The 23765-nt window shown below is 45.4% G+C and overlaps 1 protein-coding gene across 3 annotated transcripts in view; it reads left to right on the top strand.

The window, feature by feature from the left end:
- Positions 1-6957, top strand: part of SETD2 (SET domain containing 2, histone lysine methyltransferase) — a 40449-nt gene extending 33492 nt beyond the window's left edge. For all 3 annotated transcript variants that reach the window (XM_078598073.1, XM_078598072.1, XM_078598074.1), the window contains exons 20-22: positions 1544-1624; positions 2841-2942; positions 3970-6957. In XM_078598073.1, the coding sequence (XP_078454199.1) occupies positions 1544-1624; positions 2841-2942; positions 3970-4134 (348 nt within the window). In that variant the 3' untranslated portion in view covers positions 4135-6957. The remainder of the gene's footprint in view (positions 1-1543; positions 1625-2840; positions 2943-3969) is intronic.
- The last annotated feature ends 16808 nt before the right edge of the window (positions 6958-23765 follow it).

The following is a 23765-nucleotide window of genomic DNA, read 5'->3' as shown; positions in this document are numbered from 1 at the left end:
CCCGTCTACATTCCCAGACATTTCATACTGGGGTAGAGCTCAGCAAATCTGGCCGATCTGTATTGGTAAAATGTCCGGCCCGCTCTCTGCTGGTGTTCTAAAACGAGGCTTTTAATGAAATATGCATGCTCCACTCTGAGCATCTGCATGCCACATTGATATTGCCCAAGACGTCTTCCCACCAGTTAAGCGGAGCACAAGGGAATAAGGGGGACAACATCAAACTTCGATTGTTGTTGTAAAAAGCCTCAATGGTGATGTTTTCCCTTTAAATATGCATCAGCAACAGCGGTTTCTAGGACTTTCCATCTGTTTTGCCTTCACATTTGAGCGTATAATTTTTTGACCTGCCAAGACTAGGCACAACATGTCACCGGCAGTGGTGGTGGTGCAGCTGTGCAGTGTGGGAGCCCACAGGCTGCTTGTTTCCCTGCTGCGAGTTACTGAGAGCACTCGCTGAACCCCTTGGCAGACATGTGGTTCAAAATGGGGGGGGGGGGGGTGGTAATTTTTACATTTTTACGGCCTGTCGTGCTTATTTGGGTTGTTGGTCTTTTGGTATTCTCGAGAAAAGCATTCTGCACAAAAGCCCCAGGTGCAAAGCAGTATAAAAAAAATTAATAGGCAACTTTTTCAATGTGTATTTGTTTAAATTAAAGCAAGGGTGTCAGAAAGTAAGCATCGTGGATCTATTGGATTAAGATGCGTAGAGCTATGGGCCACTGGCATAGATAGCAAAATTAACAATGTCGAGAGAAAAGAGATGTCACCATCTCAGACAAGCTGAACAACAACCTGGATCACTAGAACATGTCGTAAAAAGAGAGGGAATCCACCTCAAAAAAATTGTGGTGCACATGGGAGCACAAGGGTTGGAGACCAAGAGGCAGCCCTCGCAAAGTTGGTTGCAAGTGATGAACCAGTATGTGAATTGACTCTGGGATAGACATGGAGAAGATGGCCCAGGTCAGGAATAAATTGAGAGAGGATTAATAAGGAAAACCCGCATGAAAGTGAAATATGCCACGAATAAGTAGAGAGATGTATTCAACAGAGAGTTATAAGCGAGAGAACGGAGAAAGATGTAATCCGAAGAGATAAAAATACATAGCTTACAGCACATGTTTAAAGAACTTAACCCACCATGCTGCAGCGCTTGCTCCCCAGACCCACTCCGCAACCTACCCCCACATCTTCTCACTACAGCAGCCACATATTGACCAAGGCGGCTCACCCTAATGTATACTTCCAAAACGACATTTCACAACATGTATTCGGAAGAGCTCGCTGGAGTTTTCAATATGAAAAATTCCATCTGACAAGACATTCTGGAAATGAGAAAGTGAATGAGACACGTTAAGTGCAATGCGTGCATGGAGTTTGTTGAGAGCAATACGCTGAATTTCATGTTTTTCCACAACTGCAATCGTCCTGGGGTCACATGCTCTTTTATAAAATATCTAATCTGGCTCTCATTTTGGTGAAGGTATTTTTGAGCCTCCGCTGATGTTTGCTAATCTTTCATTGTTTGTGTTCGTGCCAGGCATCAAAGAAGCCCAAGACTGCAGAAGCAGATACGTCCAGCGAGCTGGCCAAGAAAAACAAGGAGACTTTCAGGAAGGAGGTGAATGCACAAGGGTTGTGTCATATTAGCACCTCTTGTGTAACTCTCTTGGCCCTTGGAGCCTTCGTATGAAGGTGCTATTATTGCAGTGTTTATGAGCGTTGCTTATTGTGGAAGAACAATCTAGAAGTTGCCGGTTCGATCTCCCAGCGTGGTAGTAGAAACAAATGTCTTGAACCCCCTCCCTTCTTCTGTCAACCCAGTAGTATACATGGGTGTACACCACAGTCAATCGACAGGTCGTGTGTGGCATGGTAAAGTGTGGGTCCTGGTGCCTTTTCCACGACATCTGGCCACCATGGTAGACTCGTCTTCGAGCTTGAGGCCCTTCCAAAAAGGGGCGTGGGCGAGCACATTTCAGGGCTGCACCGTTAACAACTTTAGAGTAGTCCATTATCTAATGATGTTCCCCAGCCGCATCAATGCAACGATGCTTACCTGTCCACCTGGCTGTCACGCTGCCATCATGTGGCCCCAGAAATTAACTTCTTGTTTTCACAGCAACATCAAGAGAGCCTGAGCTGTGTCCTATTTTCCAGTCCTATTTTAAACACATTCCTCCTGCGGAGGGAGCTGGTAGGAACGTGTTGGGTTGCTCGGTCAATGGCCAGGGTCAACGGCGGCGTGGTGTATTCCGCAAATATGCCCGACTGTGAGGGTGGGCGCAAGCCGGCGTGAGTAGGTTAAACGTTGAGTTTTATAAGGGCACCACGGGGTGACCAGCCCCTCCCCACCCAGCCCCTCCCCACCCTCCCCTCCCCACCCAGCCCCTTCCCACCCAGCCCCTCCCCACCCTCCCCACCCAGCCCCTCCCCACCCTCCCCTCTCCACCCAGCCCCACCCCTCCCATTTTTCGATGCAGGACAGACGGACACAATAATTCCCTGTGGGCTGCTGTAACCAGGAGGTTCCTACCCTTATGATGCTTTTAGTTTCCCCACTTGGTGCGCTGATAATAAGCGAGCAAACGCTTCCATTGAACCATGACATGGCTTGCAGTCCTTTTTGCACATGTGGCTTAATGACAGTCCAATTTTTCACCAGATTAGGCCAGAAATACCTTTTCCACAGTTTTGGGCCATATCCCCATGTGTTGACCACACTTCCCTGGAGAGATGTGCTAGCACCACTTAAAACGGAAAATATATATATAAGATCTGAAATGCTGGGGCCTTAACTCGTTTTTTTCTCATGTTTTTTTTGTGCATTTTGGCAGCTGTCTCAACTTATCGTGCACTGCCTCAATGCATTCCGCAAGCCGGACTGTAAAATAGGAAAAATCACAAATACCGAAGATTTCAAGTATCTGGCCCGCAAGGTACGACATCTTACATTAATATGAATAAATATAATTTTGTTTGCAGTTACTTCTCAACAAGGGAAATCCGTGTATGACTACATTTCAATGTTTTCTATTTGATGCATTAATTTTCAATACATAGATTAAATCAAATCTGTTTGGGTAATTTTCTGCTTTAGTCCACTTTCCATGCCTTCAAAATCTATTGCATATTCTCAGTTATTCCAAGGCTAATAAACCCCTTGTTTGGTGATGTAGGCTTTCTCGTCCAAAATTTTTCATAATAAAGGTTTTTTTAGTTAGATCACGTAAGTATAAATGTGTGGTAACCCTCCATCACCCGATACAGCCAGTAAGGTTTGTCACATAAACAAAACCTGCCAATTAATTACTACTTCAGCCCACCGGTGTGTTGGAGAGTAAATCCACAACATTTACAATTTAAGTAGTGCAATGTTTTGCTGGTAATTACATCCAGCATCATCAGGCGATTTTTCATAATAGTGAAGCAATCCACCTGCTTCTGGTCTTAAATAGTCATTTGCTGCCATCTCCTCAGTCCTCTGTTCTCTGCCCTCTTCATTTCTACAATCCATCCCTTCAGCTTCCCCCAGCATCCGGATCCTCAAATTTTTTCTCTCACCTGAAGACGATTGCTTTTGTTGCGATCGAAACGTTGTGATATTTTTATTATTATTTTTCTATCTGTGGCTTTACCGAAAGACCCATAGAATGTGTTCCTGCAGTCAAGAAAGCTTTAAGTCAAGATTTTTTCTTATTAACTTCACTTTAATTATTTCGAATGTTATTATTTATCAAATCATCTCCTTGTAGAATGTCCAATCCAGCCCTTCTCTCTCACCCTGCTGATGACTTTCATATCATTCTTCTTTATATGTTGCACATGGGAATATACATGTAACAGTAAAGTAAATAAAATATCAGTAATTACAAGCAAATATTGTATTCTGCCATAGTCGTAGTCACAATGACTAGCTTTCAGTTCAGGCACATTCAAATTGTGTGTGTGCTTGTGTGTGGACAGCTCACCCATGGTGTCATGAGCAAGGAGATGAAGTTGTGTCAAAACCCAGAGGACTTGGAGTGCAATGAGAACGTGAAACACAAGACAAAGGAGTACATCAAGAAGTACATGACCAAGTTTGGGGCCGTGTACAAGCCGAAGGATGAACCTGCTGACCCTGAGTGATAGCGCGCTCTCATTTTTCAACAATATCAACTGGTTGTCAGTAGGGTTTGGTTGGATAGTGAAGAGCAATTCATTTTCCCCATACTCTTTTAATCACTATGTGCGCAAGGGTTTTAACTTGAGGTTTCTTCATGTCAATTCCTTTTTTTTTTACAGGGTTAATGTACATTGTGTACAGGTGCAAGTCCCAAGCAGCAGCATTGTAACTGTAGATAGGAAGCCCTTGCACATACGCTGTAAAATAAATGCAATTTTAACATCTGGTTTGTAATAAGAAAAATATTTTTACAAATTATATCCTTGGATTTCTAAAAAGAATCCTTTTTACTGTAAACTAGCACGCAGCGAGCACGACGGCGGCGTGTCGGTAACGAGAAGTCCGTACGTGTCCGGTCAGCGTACGGCAAAACCACACCTGTCCGTTTGTGGTGCTTGCCTGGGATTGGATATAGGGGGCTCCTCAGTATTACACTGTGTCCTTAAAGGATTTCTTCATAGGCACTGTTCCCATTCGCCTGCAGCGTGTAGCTTACGGAGAGTATTGTTAATTACAGGGGGTGGATAAGTGTACAGATAACAGAACCATGTGTCAATTAAGATCATTTCCACGAAACACTAAATAGTGTGTTGAAGGAAATTTTTGGATTTCAATGCGCACATTTTTTTGTAAATTCATAGGCCGTAACGTACCCGCTTTGGCAGGCTTAACCATCACATGACGCTTGTAGTATAATTCTGATGCATCCGTATATATGGCGTGACTGAGAAAAATAATTTTAATTCAATCAGGTATCCATGAGATTTTATTTAAGATCTACAAGTTTTAAACTTAGGAAGCATTTTAACTCAGTAATTTGTGCAAACATATAAACACATTCCTTGGCATTTTTGTTTGGGAAGTAAAATTCATGTAAGTTATTTTACTGGTTAATCCTGCTTAGACTTGGTGCTGAAAAAGAGGAACTGTTAGGTGTTTTTGTAATGGATTGTAATATTATTTTTCAACTGGCCTGTGATTTGTACAAAACCTTGATGTAATAAGATTTAAATAAAAGGTCTGGGGCTCTGTCTTAATAGCCCAGTGTATCGTATTGAATCTGGGAAGTGGGGACCTCAAATCGGAGCCAGGCAGGAGTGTGTAATGCCACGTTTCCACAACCACTGGGAAGAGTTGCTGGCTCAGTTTGCAAACTGGGCTCGCTGGTTCGGCCCCAATTCTTGCGGCAGCCCAACTGAGCCAACACAACGCCAAGAAGGCTTAGTGAGTGGGTTCGCGAGTCAACGTTGATTAGAAAGCAGCACATAAGAGGCCAACGTGACAGTGAGACTTGCATTCAATGGCATACCTTCAACTTTAGGGCTGTGTTTTTGTTAAAAACAGCCTGGCAGAAATGTTCGAAAATACATATTGGCTTGGGACAGACTTAATGCAGTTTAGCATTTTTTGTTTAAAGATCAGATCCAGTTGCAGGAGGCCGAGAGGGGGATGAGGCATACCTGGCTTGCAGGGCCGCATTTGTGGAGTTTCACAGCTGATAACGTGGAGAACCCTAATCTGTGTCGTGCTGTTAATCCCAGAGCAGGTGAATGGACTGTTACTGGACAATGTCCAGCACGCTTACTAATAACGTTGTGGAAATGTGGCATAAGAATAACGACTACCTTTGCGAGTGTTTGGAGTGCATGGTGATTTTTTTTATTTCAATACATTTTCATTTGTCAAATCATAAATGGGTGCTACCACAGGAAACAATTCGACAACATCAAATGGTACTGAAATTTGGAAAATGTTAGACCCTAAAAGATGTGAGAGATGGTTGTTTTTACGCTTGATGTTGGATTTATTCCAATGAAATGTAGAACATTGTAAATTTTGCTTGCTTTTCAATTTTTTCGGTTTGCTGAGAAAACCATATTCATTTGGCATGTCTGCCCACGTGACAATTTTATTTTGATTGGCTCTTTCGGGTGATTGGCTCAGATCAGGATTAACATGAAAAGAAAATCATATCTACACATGATGTAACCCAAAATAAATAAACCCGGAGTCATAATATTGGCCATGAAAGCCTTCGTATAAAATGAGATGAGCGTTGAGTCAATATGTCTAATTGCAACGATTTGCATGTCCACTTTCTTTTGAAGATGCAGCGTTATGGCCGGTTGTTTGGCACCTTGTGGTGGATGGGAGTTTGGATTGTTATTGGTGGATGGATGAGCACGTTGAGTTTTGATTGAAGAAAGAAAATGGCATTCCATGCTTGATGACAGCTAACTGAAAAATATTCACTTGTGTCCACTGTCTGGCCACAAATTTTGTGAACTACAAATTTATGTTATTTGTAATTGATTTATTTTGGGTCCTGTCGCGTAAGTAAAATGTCGTAAAAACCTCCACCTGAGAAGTCAATACAGTTGTCGCGTGTGAACAAACATGCCAATTTAATACCGATTCTCATTTAAATGTCAGATTGCTCTCCAACACTCGGTGTGTTGAAGCAGTAATACATTTGTACGTTCACGTGACAATTGTATGAATTGGCTGTGTTGGGTGGAGGAAGGTTTATGACACTTTATTTATGCAACCTGACCCAAAACAATATTGATCGCAAAAGCCTATGTGTTAAACTAAATTCTGTGTTTAAAGAGGAATAAGGTGATTTGTTTGACTTGATAATTACGTTTTGAAATTTGTCCAGTTTTCACAGAAGATATATATTATTATTACATGAAACATACGTTTAACAAATTGAATGTGTGTGCGTGTGTGTTTTGAATCAAATATGAAAGACAAAAAAATAAAACATCAGGAAGAATTTCAAACATTTGGTACTTTGCAATTTGCATCACATAAACATTTCAATAACATTTGCACGCTTTTGTATAGGTTACATTGTACGCCACTACAATTGCACACGTGCAAACTCACTTGCCGTGGTGAAGCGCCGAAATTGCATATCCTCAGTCGGGTCAATCAACCCAACTTTTCACCAAAAAAAAAGAAAAACAGTATTTTACCCCAGGTATGGCCCAATGAGCTATGTAGTTTTTTTTCAGAAGTGACCCGGCCGCAAATGATAGTCCAATGAACTGGCTTATGATGCGGAAATTTATAGCAGCCAAATACTCTAAACGCAACGAAGAAAAATCCACGCCGACATGGGGATAACATGCAAACTACAAATATACAGGAGTCCGGATCGGGATTGAAACTACGACCTGGATACCAGGCGAGGGAGTTAACATCTCAACCGCCAGAGTTGTGTGGTTGGCAGGTTGGCCATTTTCCAGATTTGCAGATGGGGCACATGGTTCGTGGTGAGTTACCCTTTGACGGCTTTTTTCTTTTTATCTAAAAGTGTTTTCATGTTTGCGACTGTTGCCTGGCTTTCGTGACCACTGTTGTGTGCCAGTGTCCCTTGTCTCCGCAGTTAAGTGCCGGTTTATCTGATGGTCATTCCACTTTTGTTTACACGCGCAGTCCACGGCTTGCTGGGCCGCGGCACTTTTCTTTCGTAAGCAAATTGCCCCCCCACCTTCGAAGTGCGATAAATTGCAAAGTAGTATGTAATCTCTCAAATGTGTTTTTCGGCTTGTAGTGCGGTCACCAGGATATCCTATGTTCTTTCACATCTCTGGATGTCTTATCAGGAACTGAGTGGAGCAGCTCAGGTGTCTTCCTTGACTATGAAGTCGCCGACTTGCTACTGGTGTTTTATGTTGGCTGGCCATTTGCTGATTATCAGTTTCATTGCTTGTGCATACGAACTCATTGTGCATACGTGGTGAAACTGGAGACCGCTCACCCTCGTGCATTGGAGAGAAACGTTGGATATGGAACCAAGAAACACGAGGTATGAAATCTGGAAACTTGCTTTGCTATTTTCTGCCCTCCATCTGCGCAGCATGAAAAGAGTTGCGCAGATGTCGCTCTCGGAGCAAGCGCGCACAGTAATCGTGAAGCTGTCCGCAAGAAATATTAAGGGGCGGATTTCGCCGTGGAATGCTTTAAGTTTACCCCATCAGTTGTCGGCGTAGACCTGCATATGTATCCCCGTAAAACCTGCAGTCTCACCTGGAAGTGCTTTTCCATCAGCCCCTCATTAGGGCTTGCTTGCTTCCTGTGCACATTAATAATACGCGGCGAGAAGCATCTACAAAGGGATCCTGTACCCGTGCGATCGTGTGGTTGATGTGGATGCTTTGTTAAGAGCCTCCTAGTTTTGCTTCTGATGTCGATTTGTGGCAGTAACCACAAACGATACAATACGAATATGAAACCCTCTGAGTGAGTTCGTCTCCAGAGTTTACTCGCAGTAGTCCTCGTTGAGAATAAGCTTTAGTCGTTATACAGTATTAGTCGAAAGTTAATTCCTACTCAATTGAGCGTTGTGTGGTGCTCATCTATTTACAGTCCCAAGTTAATAGTGGAAATTCCACATTAATATGGCAGGAGCGTGGTTGTCAATAGAACAAATACTGTTGACTACAGCACAAAATGGTACTTATTATAGTAACCCACGGATGTTGGGCTGAGGCATAATCCCAACCAGAGTTTAAACTCGCAACCTTCCGATCGCGAACTGCTCTCTTTACCCCTGAGTCACCTGAGATTTGGTACAATCCTGTTAGATTTCTGACAGTGTGTGGCGTGCTTTAATTATGAATGCATTTCATGCAATGCCATTTATTTTTAGAATCACGTTCCTCCCTTTGCGGCGTGAAAATTGTGTTTTTGCTGAAGGAAATGTTCCCCTTTCCAAGGTCCACGCCCAGTAAATGTGCAGGAAAAAATACCGTACAGAGGTGACCTTAGCTTCCACTTTTGCAGAAAGGTATGGTTTAACATCAAATATTTAACGTGACATTCTGCTTATCTTGGCTTGAGACACATTCCTGATTCATGGTGTTGATATAGGAGTTGCACGGGGTCATTGCACCACATCAAAGTGTTTTGTGCAAGCAAGCGGGGCCGGTCAAAGAGAGGAGGAGTGGTCGGAGGGCATTTTTTTTTGGGGCCACAGGCCGTGCCCGCAGGTGCTGTGATCCCCTTCCCGTGAAAACTGTTAATTACACGTAATTTTTACAGCGGTTGCTGGGAGGCGGGGTGGTCTGTGGAGGCTATAAACCGGCGTCCGTGCTCCGCTGGTTTTCCCAGGGGGGGCTCTCGCCAGCTGTAATCAAAGGGACCCCACCGGGACGACAAGCACCCCCACCTCCCCTCCTGCAAGACAAAAGAAGAACAAGACCCATCCTGAAGTTTTATGACCGTCACTCCAAAAGAAGGGGGAGGTGTACGGAGGTGGTGGCGGTGGTGGGAGGTGAGGGGGGTGGTGGTGGAAAGCAATGCACTCCAGAAACAAATTGCATGACAAAAGATGAGCTCTCGTAGTGCGAGCTTGGAGGACATCTTCACGTTAACGTTTAAGGAGAAACGCATTCCTCTCAAAGTGCCTTGGCCCACGTCCGTCACTTTAATCAGAGCCTAGGGACGTGTCCCTTGCCGTGTAGTTCAAGGACCCACCTACTCTGCAAGATATCGCAAACATCTAATAACACAGCCAGATGTCGATGTTTGCATACGCGTGCGCATTGTTCTGATACAATTGTGCTACTTGATTGTGTTTTAATGGTAATCAACTCACTTCAAGCAGCTAGATTTTATATATATATACTTTAAACAACACTAAAGCGGCACACCTTCATGTTTAACAGATCGGGGATAATGCACTGAAACTGCTCTTGTGATGCAGTATCCGTCTAAGAAAACGTTATCAGGTGTTGTAAGGCGTTTAAAGGAAATACCGGTTATAGAGGAGATGGTTAAATTGCCCCCAAATTATAGGGCTACGCGCTGCCAAGTGACACGTTGAATTGCCAGGACAGGCGGTACGTACCGCTCACACAACCCCCAGGGGTGAACTCGCCACTCGCACTCCTTGCCAGCGGTGGACAGCTGTTGGGTGTCGTGGACGAGCGCACACCACCACCACCACCACCACGTACGGCGGGGGGGGGGGGCGAATACACCGACAACATTTTGGGACAAAAAAATCCGTGGTGTTGTTTTTTGAGTCCGCGTTTTTCTCCCTTCCCCCCCCCCAAAAAAAGCGCCGTATGTGCTGATGATGCCGATTAGCGAACCTTTACAAACACCTGAGTACACGAACGGGCGGCTGAACACTGAGCCAGTGGTCACGTAGATCTAATATACCCGATTCTTCGGATATCCGAAGAATAATATGGTAGGCGTGCCTGTGTGTGTGAGACCAGATTTCGGTAACGTTTTTTTGACGCACACGTTTTTAGCGTCTTACTTTGTGGAGCATCTTACAACCTAGAGAATAAAGAAACGAGTGCAGTCGTACTCCTCTTATCCGTGACGAAAGCTGTGGAGGTGGGGGGGGGCTTACTTTTTATTGGACCCTCCGTTTAATGTAACCACTAAGGACCCCCCCCCTACCCCCGTTCCACAGTGCCGCTGTAGCCTTACTCCTCACCCCTTCTCAGAAACAGCAGGATGTCCCTTCCCTTAGCGCTCCGGGCAGAGGGTGGAGGCTGCCAAGCCGTGCGTAATAATGCTCACGGAGGGCTTTTCACACGGACGTTGAGGTGGTGCAGAAGGGCGGGGGAGGAGTGGGTGGGTGGGTGGGGTGATCCCTCACCGAGACTTGCAATGAATGGGGTCGGCGGGGGGGTTCAGAAGCACAAGCATTTGGGCTTGGCTCAATCTGTCCACGCAACTCGAGCGCTGAAGGAGCGAGCAGGGGAAACAAGCGAGGCGCTGCCAGTTGTACCGCGCGTGTTCAGTTCAGTTCATGTATTAGGTACAGCCCTGTGAGCCACTCGGCTCTTGACTCGGGTGCAACCGAAACAAACAAAAACACGAACAAGAAACATCTTAAAGTGACTACGCGCAACAGAAAAATCCAGGAAAAAAACAGCAAAGTCTTCCAGAAAAAGCACCGTACATCAATGCTGTGTGCAACAATCCCAGTGGGATGCAAGTCCACGCGTCGAAAGCCGCCCGCGTGGACACACACACGCACGCACACGGTGCGTTGCGCCTCGCTTGTGTGTGTGTGTCCACGCGGGTGCCTCTCGACCCCTGTGTGAGTCCACGCGTCCAGAGCCGCCCGCGCGCAAAAGTCCGAGGTCCGAACGGCGCTCAATAGCAGCGCTCACGGCTGGCCGGGAGCCGCTCTAAATGTGCACGCCCAGAGACGCGTTGCCGCTCAGGTCGAATGTCACAAACGAGCTGGGTCGGCGGTGTTGGGGTGGTCGCCTTCCACCGTGCAGCTACTCGCAGCCGCGTTCACTCTTGGCTTTGACGTCGCGCTCCAAGAGAGGCGGCTTGCTTGGTGCATTGACGGCGATCGTGTCGTTTCGTCGGTGTGTAGCACGCGACTTAAAGCAATATATCGCCTTAGGCTGAGCCCGCACTATGAATTAAACCAATCGACGCTTGATGACAAAAAATAAAGCACACTCCAATTGATGACCAAATTAGAACATGTGGTTATTTGCAACTTTCTAGTTTTTAAGCATAGACCCATATCAGCTTTCTAGCCATTCTACAATATGATTATATTTTAACCAGTCGCTCAGTCAACATCATCTCTTTGCATTAGATTAGTTTGGAAGCTGAAAAGTGCCGCAAAACGAATTGGCCTCTTATCACGTTATGACTCCCTGGGTGACGACGTGATGCCTCTCGAGATAGTCAAGGGGTTCGGGAGTTCGAGACCCATTGCTGCCGGAGAGTCGTCAAGCCGCGCGCTGTCCCCAGAGGGCCATTAATGGCAGATTGCCCACATCTGTTAGTCCAAGCACACATACATCCTATAAAACCCTACAGCCTGGCCACTGTGAGCCAATATAGCAAATCATTTACCCTCGGGTCCTACATGTTCCAATCCAAATCCAAAAGTGGGAAGCACTTTATTGTGTTTTTTGGGCTGCGCTGAGTGTCTGACGTTTCGCCCCGTTTGCTGGGAGCTTATGCAGGAACTGATTTAGTTCCTATTCTTTGGGTCTTTCGGTAAAAGTCACGTAGATAGGTTCAAAGAAAGTAACAAAAAACTACGACGTTTCGATCGCAGCACAAGCGATCGTCGTCACGAAAAGGGGTTTTAGTTCTGTAAACGCATCAGAGAGCTGTGCAGCGCAACAGGGCATAACCTTCGATTTAAAGCTTTCGTGACTGCAGGGATTCATCTTCTTGGTTCTTTCGTTAAAGTCACGTAGAAGGGAAGTAATAAAATAAGAACCAAGAAGAGGGCATAACCTACTAAGCAGCGAAGGGTGGGTAACTGTTTATGCATTAGCGCTGCCGAGCTGTCCTTGTGTAACTTGATCAACCAAGTTAAGTAAAAAAAATACTTCCAGAAATATGCAAAATAAACGAGTGTGAAATGGTGATTTGAGAGTGGATCAGCAGCCTGCCCGGGATGCGTGCTGTCGCTGTCCATATGGCAAGGCTTTACAACATCAAGAGGAAATGACCACGCACGGGTGATTTGAGAAGATGCAGGGGGAAAAAAACGGGGGAGAGGGCAAGCAATTTAATCAAATGGGACCTTTAAAACGACAGCGTGGTCGCGAGGCGAACAGCCAAGCGGATCGAGTGCTCAAATGGACGCTGCCTTTGGCGAAGTTGTGTGGAAATTATTTGAATGAACGTTGTGTGTTTTTTTACGAAGATTGCACTTTTGCTTTCGCTGTCTGCCGCCCGTCGCGCCGTGTAAGCCGACAGTTACCGTACTACGTGGTTGTCAGATGATGAGATGCGCCCGCGTTAGCTCAAACTCATTGTCACCGGGAGCTTCACTAAAATGACGACAGAGGCATCCGATTTCATCGTTGGATGTAATTTTCGGTGGTTTCAAATGCCTTCCAAATGGCCGCAGTAGTGCATTTGTAAGAATTTTTTTACTTAAATTACTATTTTTTTTATTATTCTCTGAAACTAAGCCACGTTCCAATTGATGAAATACATTTAATTATTTCAAGACATTCTTAAAGACCAGAATAATTCAACCACAGGCTAGAATGCGGAAGAGAACCTAATTGGACCCACAGTGCTTGAATGCTTGTGTTTATCAATACATTGCAGATGTGGATATTGTTTGTATTAACTGAATGACAAATTAGATCTGAACCGTTGCTGATCTCACCCCTTTACCAACCCGCATTGGCCAGCGTGGCAAAGTATGGTCAAGCAACCCGCATGACTGTCCTGGAGACCCCTTCATCCAACAAACAATTGACAAAGGGTGTTTCTTGTAAGCTGTATTTATTTGTGCAATATACACGGCGTGATGGCATTGCCGTTTTCCTTCAACTAAAGTTATCCACGACACTTGGACATTTCCCTCGTCAAGTAAGAACGTCGCGCATATTCCTCGCCAAGTGTCGTTTCCTGCCACTGTTATTTGACACTCCACGCCACGGAGGTGTCAGCTGCTACGCCCCTCCAACCCCCCACCAGGGGTTTTGCTTTCACGGTTGCACGCGAACGAGGCTTCCTGCCTTCTGTGCCTCTGGCCGCTGCCGCTCTTGCTGCGCGACACGCAGAGACGGGGGCACCGCTGGCTTTCCCAGATGGCCTCCCGTGGCATTGTGCACCTGTGGTTACACATCAAGGGCATCCCCCCGGCACCAGAACGTTCGGCTGTAAATGTCACAAGTTTCGAGCGCATGTTGCGCGGCATGCGGTTGTTGATTTTTAAAAGCATCGTTTCCGCTCCTGCATGCGTGCACACGCACATTAAACGCCGTGATCGAAATTGACATGAACATGCTGTTGTTCAGATATATATGGTTTATAAAAAATGTTAAAAAGCCAGCCCCCTTCCAATAAACTTTCATTCATTTCTTGAGGTTGAATGGAGAGGTTGAAGATGGTATGCTGCGTGCCTATCGGATCGTTAAACGTGTTGTCTCTACTGACTCATGTGCTCACTATGGTTTTAAATGTTTTTAAACACGAACCAGTTTACACTTGCAAATTGAGCCCACACATTTAATCTGTAAAAAAATAAAGCCGCTCGGTTTGGAGTGTGGGCAGCCTGTGATCTCTCCGATTCTCTCCCCTCCTTTGCAGTACTGACACAAACACCGTCTGCCATTGTCAGCTCGCGTCCCCGTGTGTCTCTGATCCTGCCACTGGCATTCACCCCCAGGGAGACCGCGGTGCTTTGAGTTATGGTTCCCAGATGGGATTAATTTCACTGAAGTTGAATTCCTTTATTCATTTGGCAGGGCAGATCAATGATCTGTGTTTGTGTGCAGATGTTGAGGTTTTGTGCTCGTTTTATGTATACTCTGTAGTCTATACAGTATTTTTCTTATTTTTAAATGTTTTTGGTATGAAGTGTTGAAATAGAATAGGATACAAAAGGGATGAATTAAAATATCAAATTGCTACAAAATCCGGCTTGAACTTTTAAACGTACTTGTGAATGCAGTGGCGATTTTAACAAACTTGGGTTGGTAACATTTCTTACATCGGACTAAGCATTGGTTACTGGATCACTGTCGACATGCACTCATGTAGTGCTTCACGAGTGTGTATATGTGTTATGCTATGTATTCTCCATATTTTGTCACTGATATGTTTCATGTGAAAAAGAACAGTTCACCAGAAGTAAAGCAATTTAGCAGACCACAGCTTATTTCACTCGTAAATGTTCCCTTCAGATTTAATGCAGTGCCTGATGAAGGCCTCTCCATGCCATGTCAGTCATGGGGATTGTTTGACCATACTTCACCACTCATGTGAATGCGGGTGGCTTACGGGGTGCCCAGGACCATTTCAATGTCACTCACCAACTGACGTTGCAGGGAATCGAACTCAGGTCACTAGGATCATAAGCACATATTGCGAACCATTGCACCACCGTGTTGTTCATCTTCTTGGTTCTTTCGGTAAAGTCACGTAGAAGGGAAGTAATAAAATAATACAAATAAAACATAATAAAATAATTCTCACGACGTTTCGGCCACAACGCAAGCAGCCGTCCTCAGGTGAAGACAAGGTCTGTCGAGGAGACAGCGTCTGAACCATTCAGACGCTGTCTCCCCGACAGACCTGGTCTTCACCTGAGGACGGCTGCTTGCGTTGTGAGAATTATTTTATTATTTTTATTATTATTATTTTATTACTTCCCTTCTACGTGCCTTTTCCGAAAGAACCAAGAAGATGAATCCCTGCAGTCACGAAAGATTTAAATCGAAATTTCACCGTGATGTTGTTATCATGTTTCGCGTGATTTAATGCATGTATCTTAAGCTTAAGGATCTACATTAAGCGATTCATCTATGCGTCATTCCACCGCTACCAAAGGGCACCACTTTTACCACGAGCATGTACACACCACGTGTACCCCACAGTGCCATTGGCCTCATCACTGGTCTTGTTGTATCGAGCGGAGGACACTTTTCACAAATGGCCACACGCAGGTCAGTCACAGTGGACACATGTGCCTTCAAGTGCTCCCCTCTCTCCTGCCGCCACGTGTAAGACGTTCATGCGGAGTTGTGTGGGTTTTTGTTGTTGCTGTTGCTCCCGCGGAATTATAAAGGCCTCGGGATATGAAAGCCTGCCCTCGTGTGTTGCCTTTGTGTGCTCAGTCTTGGGGGCTGGAGTGAGGGCAACGTGACGTGCCGCGCCCTTCCGCACACAACCCGCTCACTCCTTTCATGCCCGGCTCTCCGACCGCTCTCCGACTCGTCCTCTCAATTGCCCTCTCTTATCCCGATCCACAAATACGAAGGAGACATCATCACAGCGATACACTATTCCGCTGCTCCTGACGCGGTTATCCGGCTTGGACGCCTGAATGTGAAATTTTAGGGGGTTTTTTTGTTAGATCGCGTAAATATAGAAATGTGTCGTTAAACCCACCACCACCCGACACAGCCAATTAGTAAGGTTTGTTACGCAAACAGAACATGCCAATTCGTCACTAGTACAGCACACCGGTGTGTTGGAGAGCAAATCCACAACATTTATAATCTGAGTACGACGTTTCGCCAGTAATTCCAACTAGCTTCACATTTATATTTACGCGATCTAACAAAAAAGCCCCTATATTATGAATGATATTGGTGGCGAAAGCCTATACGTTAAACTGAAATTCTAGTTGTTTTCTTAGGACAGAAGATGATCGCTGAGTGCCAGGCAGATGTGGATTGGCGTGGAGACTTCAGACGGCCTGAATTATGTATCCCTTATCTCTTTCCCTTGCTCCGTCTCTCCCGTGTGTTACATTATAGGCGCATTACACAATGCAAGTTGTTGTTTTTTATTATTGATATGTGAGAGTGGGGTCTAGGCATGGGCATGTGTATATTTTCACGTTTTAGTTTCTACGTTTACCCAATTTTATCTCGACTGTGCTCTAGGCGTCACGTCACCAGACCAAGTGTGCTTTTGGATTTCTCGCAGAGCAGTGTAACCAACCGCTTCGTATTTCACGATGGCCCGCAGAACCAAATATCACAGCGCTAACTCCTGAGGTTCCTTCAGGTGACCTTTGATCCACACAGTAGGGAGGGGAGATCGCGTTCCCACCAGCTCTTCCACTAAAAATCATGTTCGTCGCTTTACAAGCAAACCGATATTTTAATTCCCAAAACTGGAGTTCAGCTAAATCAAATGCAAAACCACATTGAATGTGATGATGATGATGATGACGGTGATCAGGCTGAGCCCATCAATTCACTACACTTGAAAACCCAGTTTATTCACCGGTGGACGCTTGGATTCGATCCTAGGAGCTCAGCTCTGACCTGTGAGCCACCCGGCCACCCCCTATCTGTACTCTAAATGAAATGGCCAGTATTAGTTCCTAAAATACAACAAAGACAAACATAATCTGTATAGCCTTAACAGACTGTTGGGGCAAGTGCTGTTAGTGAACAGCACCTATGAAGACCGAAATGGCACACGAGGGGGTGGGTGGCCAGCACCACCCCCGGCCGCTTTTGTCTCCCTAGTAGCAATGTTTTTACACATCGCACTAGGTACTCAATTAAAGCTGAGTCGACCTCGGGGAGGCCCAGGACTGGTTCAGATAATCGTCCCCCACACACACAGACATCTGCCTGTGTATTGACACACTACATTAACAACAACATTGTGGACACAATTCTCAATGACGGTGCTCTCTGTTGAGTCACGGTGTTTACGTATTAAACGCACCACTCTGTGCTTGTTTGTTGCACGTGTTCCTGTTTGAGTGCATGAGTTATGGAGCCCATATGATGGAACGGTGGTGGGGTGTTGGCATTGCAGCTCCCTTCCCTCCCTCCCCCCTCAAAAACACACACACAAACCCCAGCTGCGGATCCAATCGTGGCCACATCCGCATGCCTCCACAAACGATCGTGCGGAGATAGCCTTGAAGATACCTGTAGCTTGCACAATGAGCTTTGATTTACCAATCACCGAGGGGGGCTCTGCTGCCTTGGAAGCATTTATTTTGTATCCAGGTTTATTTTTTTTAACTTTTTCTTTCTTTAAGAAGTCAGCGGGGGGGGGGGGGTGTCCGGGTTCTTGATTTGTGGATGTCCCCAGCGTTTGTGGCGTTCGTAAAACCCGGTGCGCATTCTAGACTCGACTTGTGCCCTGATGGTTCATTGACGGAATGTAAATGTGTGTGTGTGAGCGAGTGTGAGTGAAGGAGTGTCTCTCGGTGCGAATGTCTCTGTATGTCCGTGAGTGAGTCTGTCTCCGTGTGCGGGCGACCCGAATTCGAATCCCGCTCACGGCCAACACCAGTGACGATTATCCGAACTGGTCCTGGTCCTCCCTTAGGTCGACTTATCCTCAAATAAGAACCTGGTGCGATGTGTAAACATCGCTACTTAGGAGACTGAGGTGGCCCGGGCGTGGTGCTGGCCACCCACCCCCTCGTGTGTCGTGGCAGCCTTCATAGGTGCTCGCTAACAGCACTTGCCCCAACAGTCTGTTGAGGCTATATGGGGGGATCTTTGTCTTTGTGTGTTTGTTATATACCTGAGTGAGTATGAGTGAGCACGGGAAGGTACCATCTGCTTGCTTCTTGGCTGTCGACCCAATCCCAGGCGCCTTTCCAGCAGCATGCCCTCAATCTGCGCTGTCCCGGCCAAACAGGTCCCAGTGACAGATGACAGTCGATGTCAAACAAACTTAACGGTTGAGGTGAAACGGGCCTGCTTCCTTTACAGAGCACTGTTTAAAAGAGAATGTAGCGCTCAATGGCGATTATCATCGCCCACTTGGGACGTTTTGATGCCGATGATAGTTGTGTTTATTGTACACGATTACTCATTCACATTGCAATGGGGAGAAAAACACATCTGAGTAACCTTTTCAAGTTTCGGAGCAAAATATCCGTCATTGTTTTATGATTTATTTGGTCATGACACTGAAACACAGCGGTTCATTATAGCGAAGGGTGGTCATCCAGAGGACCACCCTTTTCATCCATGCGCGAGCCAACGGGACAAGTGGCCTAATGTCCCCCCGTGTGATAGTTGGGGTACTGTGCTGCCTTGTGTTGCATCTCCATTGATATTAAAAACCGTAAACTCGAGGGCGTAAGCCAATGTAGCTTTTAGTCAACGTTGAACAACACCCTTTGATAATGTGCATTAAGTGACAACAACAACAACAACACCGCACACGCTCTGGAATGTGCACGTAAAGCGTAAACCACGATATTATTTGTGAAATTCTAAAAACTAATCATGGGGAGAGCGACGTATAAAGACAAACACAGGAAAAGACTTGGACAGTAGATTGTTAATTTTCTTCTTCTGTTTAAGACTCACTGCCCCGACAAAGTAACTGCACCCACTGATTTTCCGTCCACCGTCTTGAGAATTGGGCACAGTTCGACGCTACAATATGAATCCAACTAGTATTGTATTTTATAAACATGATGAGGTTTGTGCTGCCTCGTCCGACTCATCCTGTCATGAAGTCGTCTCTCTCCCTGCTGCTTTAAGGTTTAACAATGTGAGCCTTTCCTCCAACATCCGCCTTCCGAAGCGATACACATTTTAACAATTTATTTACCAACATACTCCCCAACTGCTCTTTAAAATAGCCCTTCAGATGAACTAACACACAACTCTGAGCCAGACTTCACACTTAAGAATATAACGACCTCTTAAATTCCTTCCTGCTACTTTTTTCCACTCTCCCGTTAAATTAGAACGTGCCCCCGCAATCCGACCGGTTGTGCGTCCGATTGAATATCCTCGTGATTGTAACTTCGAATGAAAAAGGTTTAAGGTTTTAAGGAAATATGAATTTGCCTCCCCAAGCTTTTTAACTGCCATGCAGAGACTTCACTTTCTCGCGCCTCTGTGAAACTCGGATTTCAATTCACGGGAACACTGCCGGTTTTGTCCTATTTGTATTTTTCTTAACAAAAAAAAACCTCTTTGTGTTTTTTTTTAATCGAAGCTCAGAGTAAAGCTTCGTGTGCGAGAAGACGCCAAGCGAACGCGCTGCAGGGAGCTGCGGTGCACGTTCTGTGATTTTGATCTTGATTTCGGTTTGGAAACCTTGAATTTTAAGTCACGCTTCACGGAATTAAATTTGCTGTGGTAACTGCTACCTTGGCTGTCCAGACGTTTCTAGTGAACCGTCAACTAATGTCCTTGAAATCCATTTTATTCCAAACCCCCCACAACCACCATGGGGCAATCTCTAACACGGTGACCTATGCCTTCAAACAAAGTCACTGTGCCAATGCAGGGTACTGCATTCGATCAGTTGGCCTTGCGGATTCCACCAAGAGCAGACTTAGTCCGCTTATGAGCCACTGGGTCGAGCATTGTGCTATCGCATTGACTCGAAAATGCTCAAGGCTCAAATTCTTCAATGAGCGCTGTTGTTGCAGTATTCCCCAGTTGGAAAAATGTTAAATCATGTGTCGTTATACAAAAAGTAATGGTTGTCGATAACAGAAAAGGTTTACATCTTCATCATCTCGATTTAAAGCTTTCGTGACTGCAGGGATTCATCTTCTTGGTTCTTTCGGTAATGTCACGTAGATGGGAAGTAATAAAATAATAAAAATAAAACATCATAAAATAATTCTCACGACGTTTCGGCCACAACGCAAGCAGCCGTCTTCAGGTGGAGAACAGGTCTGTCGAGGAGACAGAGCCTGGGGCGTGCCATTCAGACAGACCTGTTCTCCACCTGAAGACGGCTGCTTGCGTTGTGGCCGAAACGTCGTGAGAATTATTTTATGATGTTTAATTTTTATTATTTTATTATTTTCCTTCTACGTGACTTTACCGAAAGAACCAAGAAGATCTTCATCATCATCAGCCATGATCTATCCACTGCTGAATGGAGGCCTCTTCCAGCCATTGCCGTCCCTCAAGGTCTCACGTTGAAATGATATTCACTTGGGAATGTCTCTTTCTTTGACTGTGTCACTCCATCATTCGTCTTGACCACCGGCTATACTCCCTTCTAGCAATGCGTTTCTGCCCCAAGGCAACTTCATTTAAATGATGCAGGTGGTCGTGCGCTCTCGTTGTATATTAGTAACAAAAATAAAGCACAGATGTTGTGACATTCACCTTCGTCAGCTTTTTCCCCGTTTTCAAACTGTCCATTGCTGGCACTTCTGAAAGAGCCACTGAAGATAAAAAAAAATCATTCGCATCGTCAGTAAAATTAGACAGGGATTAAAATTAACCAATTTTTTTAAACATTTAAATAATTAAATGCAATGCACTGCAGAGAGGAGCGGTGCACAGATGATTACACTCACGTTACGAACCCAGCAACCTGAGTTAGATGCCTGATCAAAGCTAACATCCAGTGATATTTGAACTGATCTTAGCCACTCCCCATTCACTATCCTGCAGTGACCAACGTACATTGGTGAAGTATGGTCAAGCAGTCCTCATGACTGACACGGCGCGGAAAGTCCTATACCGAAACAGGAATATCCGTAGCATTGCGTAGTTGGCATGAAATGGGGCCCCCTCTCGAATGTTCCGCCTCTTCATAGCCTCGTGCCTGGGCTCCTGTGGGCCCGTGGGTGCCCAGTGCAGTTGCACCGCCTGCACACTCGAGAGCTGCACGAACGGTGGGAATGACAAAAGGGCCAGTGAATTGTTTATTGGGGCTCCACAGCAGCAGCTCTACACGGGCCCCTTGTCACGAACTAAAAATCCTGCCACGTTTAACAGCCGTAATACTCCGCCTGCTTTAAACACATTTCTCTTTTACGTGTTCCACTGGCACGGTAGAAAGCAAATGCACGTTGATCCTTTGCATGAATATCCCGCTCTCTGTGTCTTATTGAAAGCCTTTTGTAAAGTCTAAAATAAATATTCTCTTTTCTCCCTTCCTCCTCCTTCTTCTCTCTCTCTCTCGTCTGCCACCGCGATGACATTCACACAAACCTTCCATTTACATAATGCCAACAAAAAAAACCCTTCCTGACAAAAGATACAGTATTTGCAGAATTATAATGAACCGCGCACAATTTAGTTCAAATAAACTGCTTTGGCAGAATGTCACGATCATTGTGTAAATGTGAAGCGGTCTCTGCAGAGTGAAGGGATTCGAGTTGTACCACGTGGTGTTCATGGACACTTTCAAACGTCATTTGTCAAAGTTTTCCGAGGGTCGTGTGGCATGCCCTGGGTATTAAATTACATCAGTACTACTTAAGGGGGTGATTATTCCCCAGCGTTGCCTGACTCGGGACTTTGAGAGCAAGATGCTGTCCAGATCTGCAACCCTGTTCTAAGGTCAAGGAAGAATAATTCATTGTCATATTTCATGGCTTATCATACTCGGGTAAAATGCAGAATTTATGAGCCTTTCTCTCTCTCTCTCTTACACAGACACGAAGATGTATGGTCACTGAGCAAGCTGAAATATAGCTTCATATATGACCGTACCGGAGGAGTAAAGTCACGACTAAATTGCAAAAAATCCTTTACTATTAGACGAGGCGGTATGAAGAAGTATAATACAAATAGTAAAAATAAAGCACCATGAACGAGATGAAAAGGAAGTTAAAAATGAGACAGTGCAAAGAGGGAATAGTGCCCAGTGCGGTATAAAAAGCCAAACATATTAAATGCAGACGAGAGAGACACATTGCCACGATGTACTACGTACGGTGCGCAAGAAGTTTAAAATACAAACATGCGGTGTAAGAGTGGCTAGAGAGAAACAGCCGCACACACCAGGGCTGTACTCACCTCTCAATCCAGACAAGGCGGGGGCCGGGAGACACTAACAACATCCAAGCAACATTATTTTGTTTTGCATTATTGATTTCCATAATTAATAGTGCAATGAAACATAGTAAAAAAAATCGTCAGCAATAAAATTGGCCAACAGTAATAACAACAGGTACATTAAAGACTATCATTGTCTGTTTTCGTGGAAACGATTAAACGAGTCGCCCAGGGTTGGAATCGTTCCGGCCCTCGTATGCATGTATATGTGTTATTCAGTATGTCTCTATCTATGTATGTATGCATTTATTCATACGTGTGCTGTACACGTTTGTGTATCTTTGTCTTTGTACACGAGTTATGGTAGTGTAGTGCGCAGCACACTGCGCTACGACCCCGGTGATCCGAGTTCAATTCGCGCTCACGACCAACAACAGTGGCGAATATTTGAACCAGTCCTGGGCCTCCCTTAATTCGACTTAAATGAGTACCTGGTGCAGCGTGTGTACAAATCATGCATCAACCAGTCATCTCAGTCAGTCGACCCGTGGCACCTGCTGGGTCTGCCCCGTGACCTCCTGCCAGCGGGCGTTCGACACTTCACGTGGCCTCAAGGTGCACATAGCCTGGCACAAGCGTCGTGGTGACGTCACCGCCACTTAGTGGCGAATCGCGGTTGTTGTTGTTGTACACATCAGCACTGGCGAGACCAAGGCGGGCACCCACTCCCTCGTGTGCCTTGCCGGCGTTAATGGGCGCTACTCGCAAACAGCACTTGCCCCAACAGTATATCAGGGCCACACGGGGGGATCTTTGTCTTTGTACATGAGTTGCATATGTATGGGAGTATGTGCTCGTGAGCCCGCGATGACGAAGGAACACATGTTGCATTGTAAGTATGTTGAACTTCTTTCGCACCGTACGTAGTAGCCAACCGTGGCTTGGGAGGGCACTCAAACTGTGAAATTTCAGAGTCGTTCTCTTGTCTTGGCCCAAATTCCATGAGCTCGTTATCAGAACGCCTTCAAACAATCCATAGCGTTGTCTCTCACTATAACACACACAAGTGTCGTAGTAGCAGTAGTAGTTTACGTGCCCGTGATAATAAGTAAGGGATTGTTTGAAAGCTCTCCGAGCGAAGCGCTCACGAGGGTGACGGCTAATTACGCCGTCATGCGCTCCGTGAGTCACAGAGATGATGGCATTGAACAAGTCGCTTGGAACTTAATAGGACGATGGACAATTGCCCTGGCTATTCATCGGTGTAAAACGCAGCCTTGTACTCCGAATCTCATCTCTCTCTCTCTTCTTTTTGCTCTCGTATATATTTTTATATATATTATACAGAAAGCATTACAATGGTTCTCTTCGAAATTTGAACGCAACTCGCTTCCTGCAATTGTGCGACACGAGTG

The sequence above is a fragment of the Lampetra planeri genome, chromosome 10, assembly GCF_965212315.1.
Source record: "Lampetra planeri chromosome 10, kcLamPlan1.2.h2, whole genome shotgun sequence".
Classification (NCBI taxonomy): domain Eukaryota; kingdom Metazoa; phylum Chordata; class Hyperoartia; order Petromyzontiformes; family Petromyzontidae; genus Lampetra; species Lampetra planeri.
The sequence above is the reverse complement of the archived record's forward strand: the minus strand, read 5'-3'. Positions and strand labels throughout refer to the sequence as shown.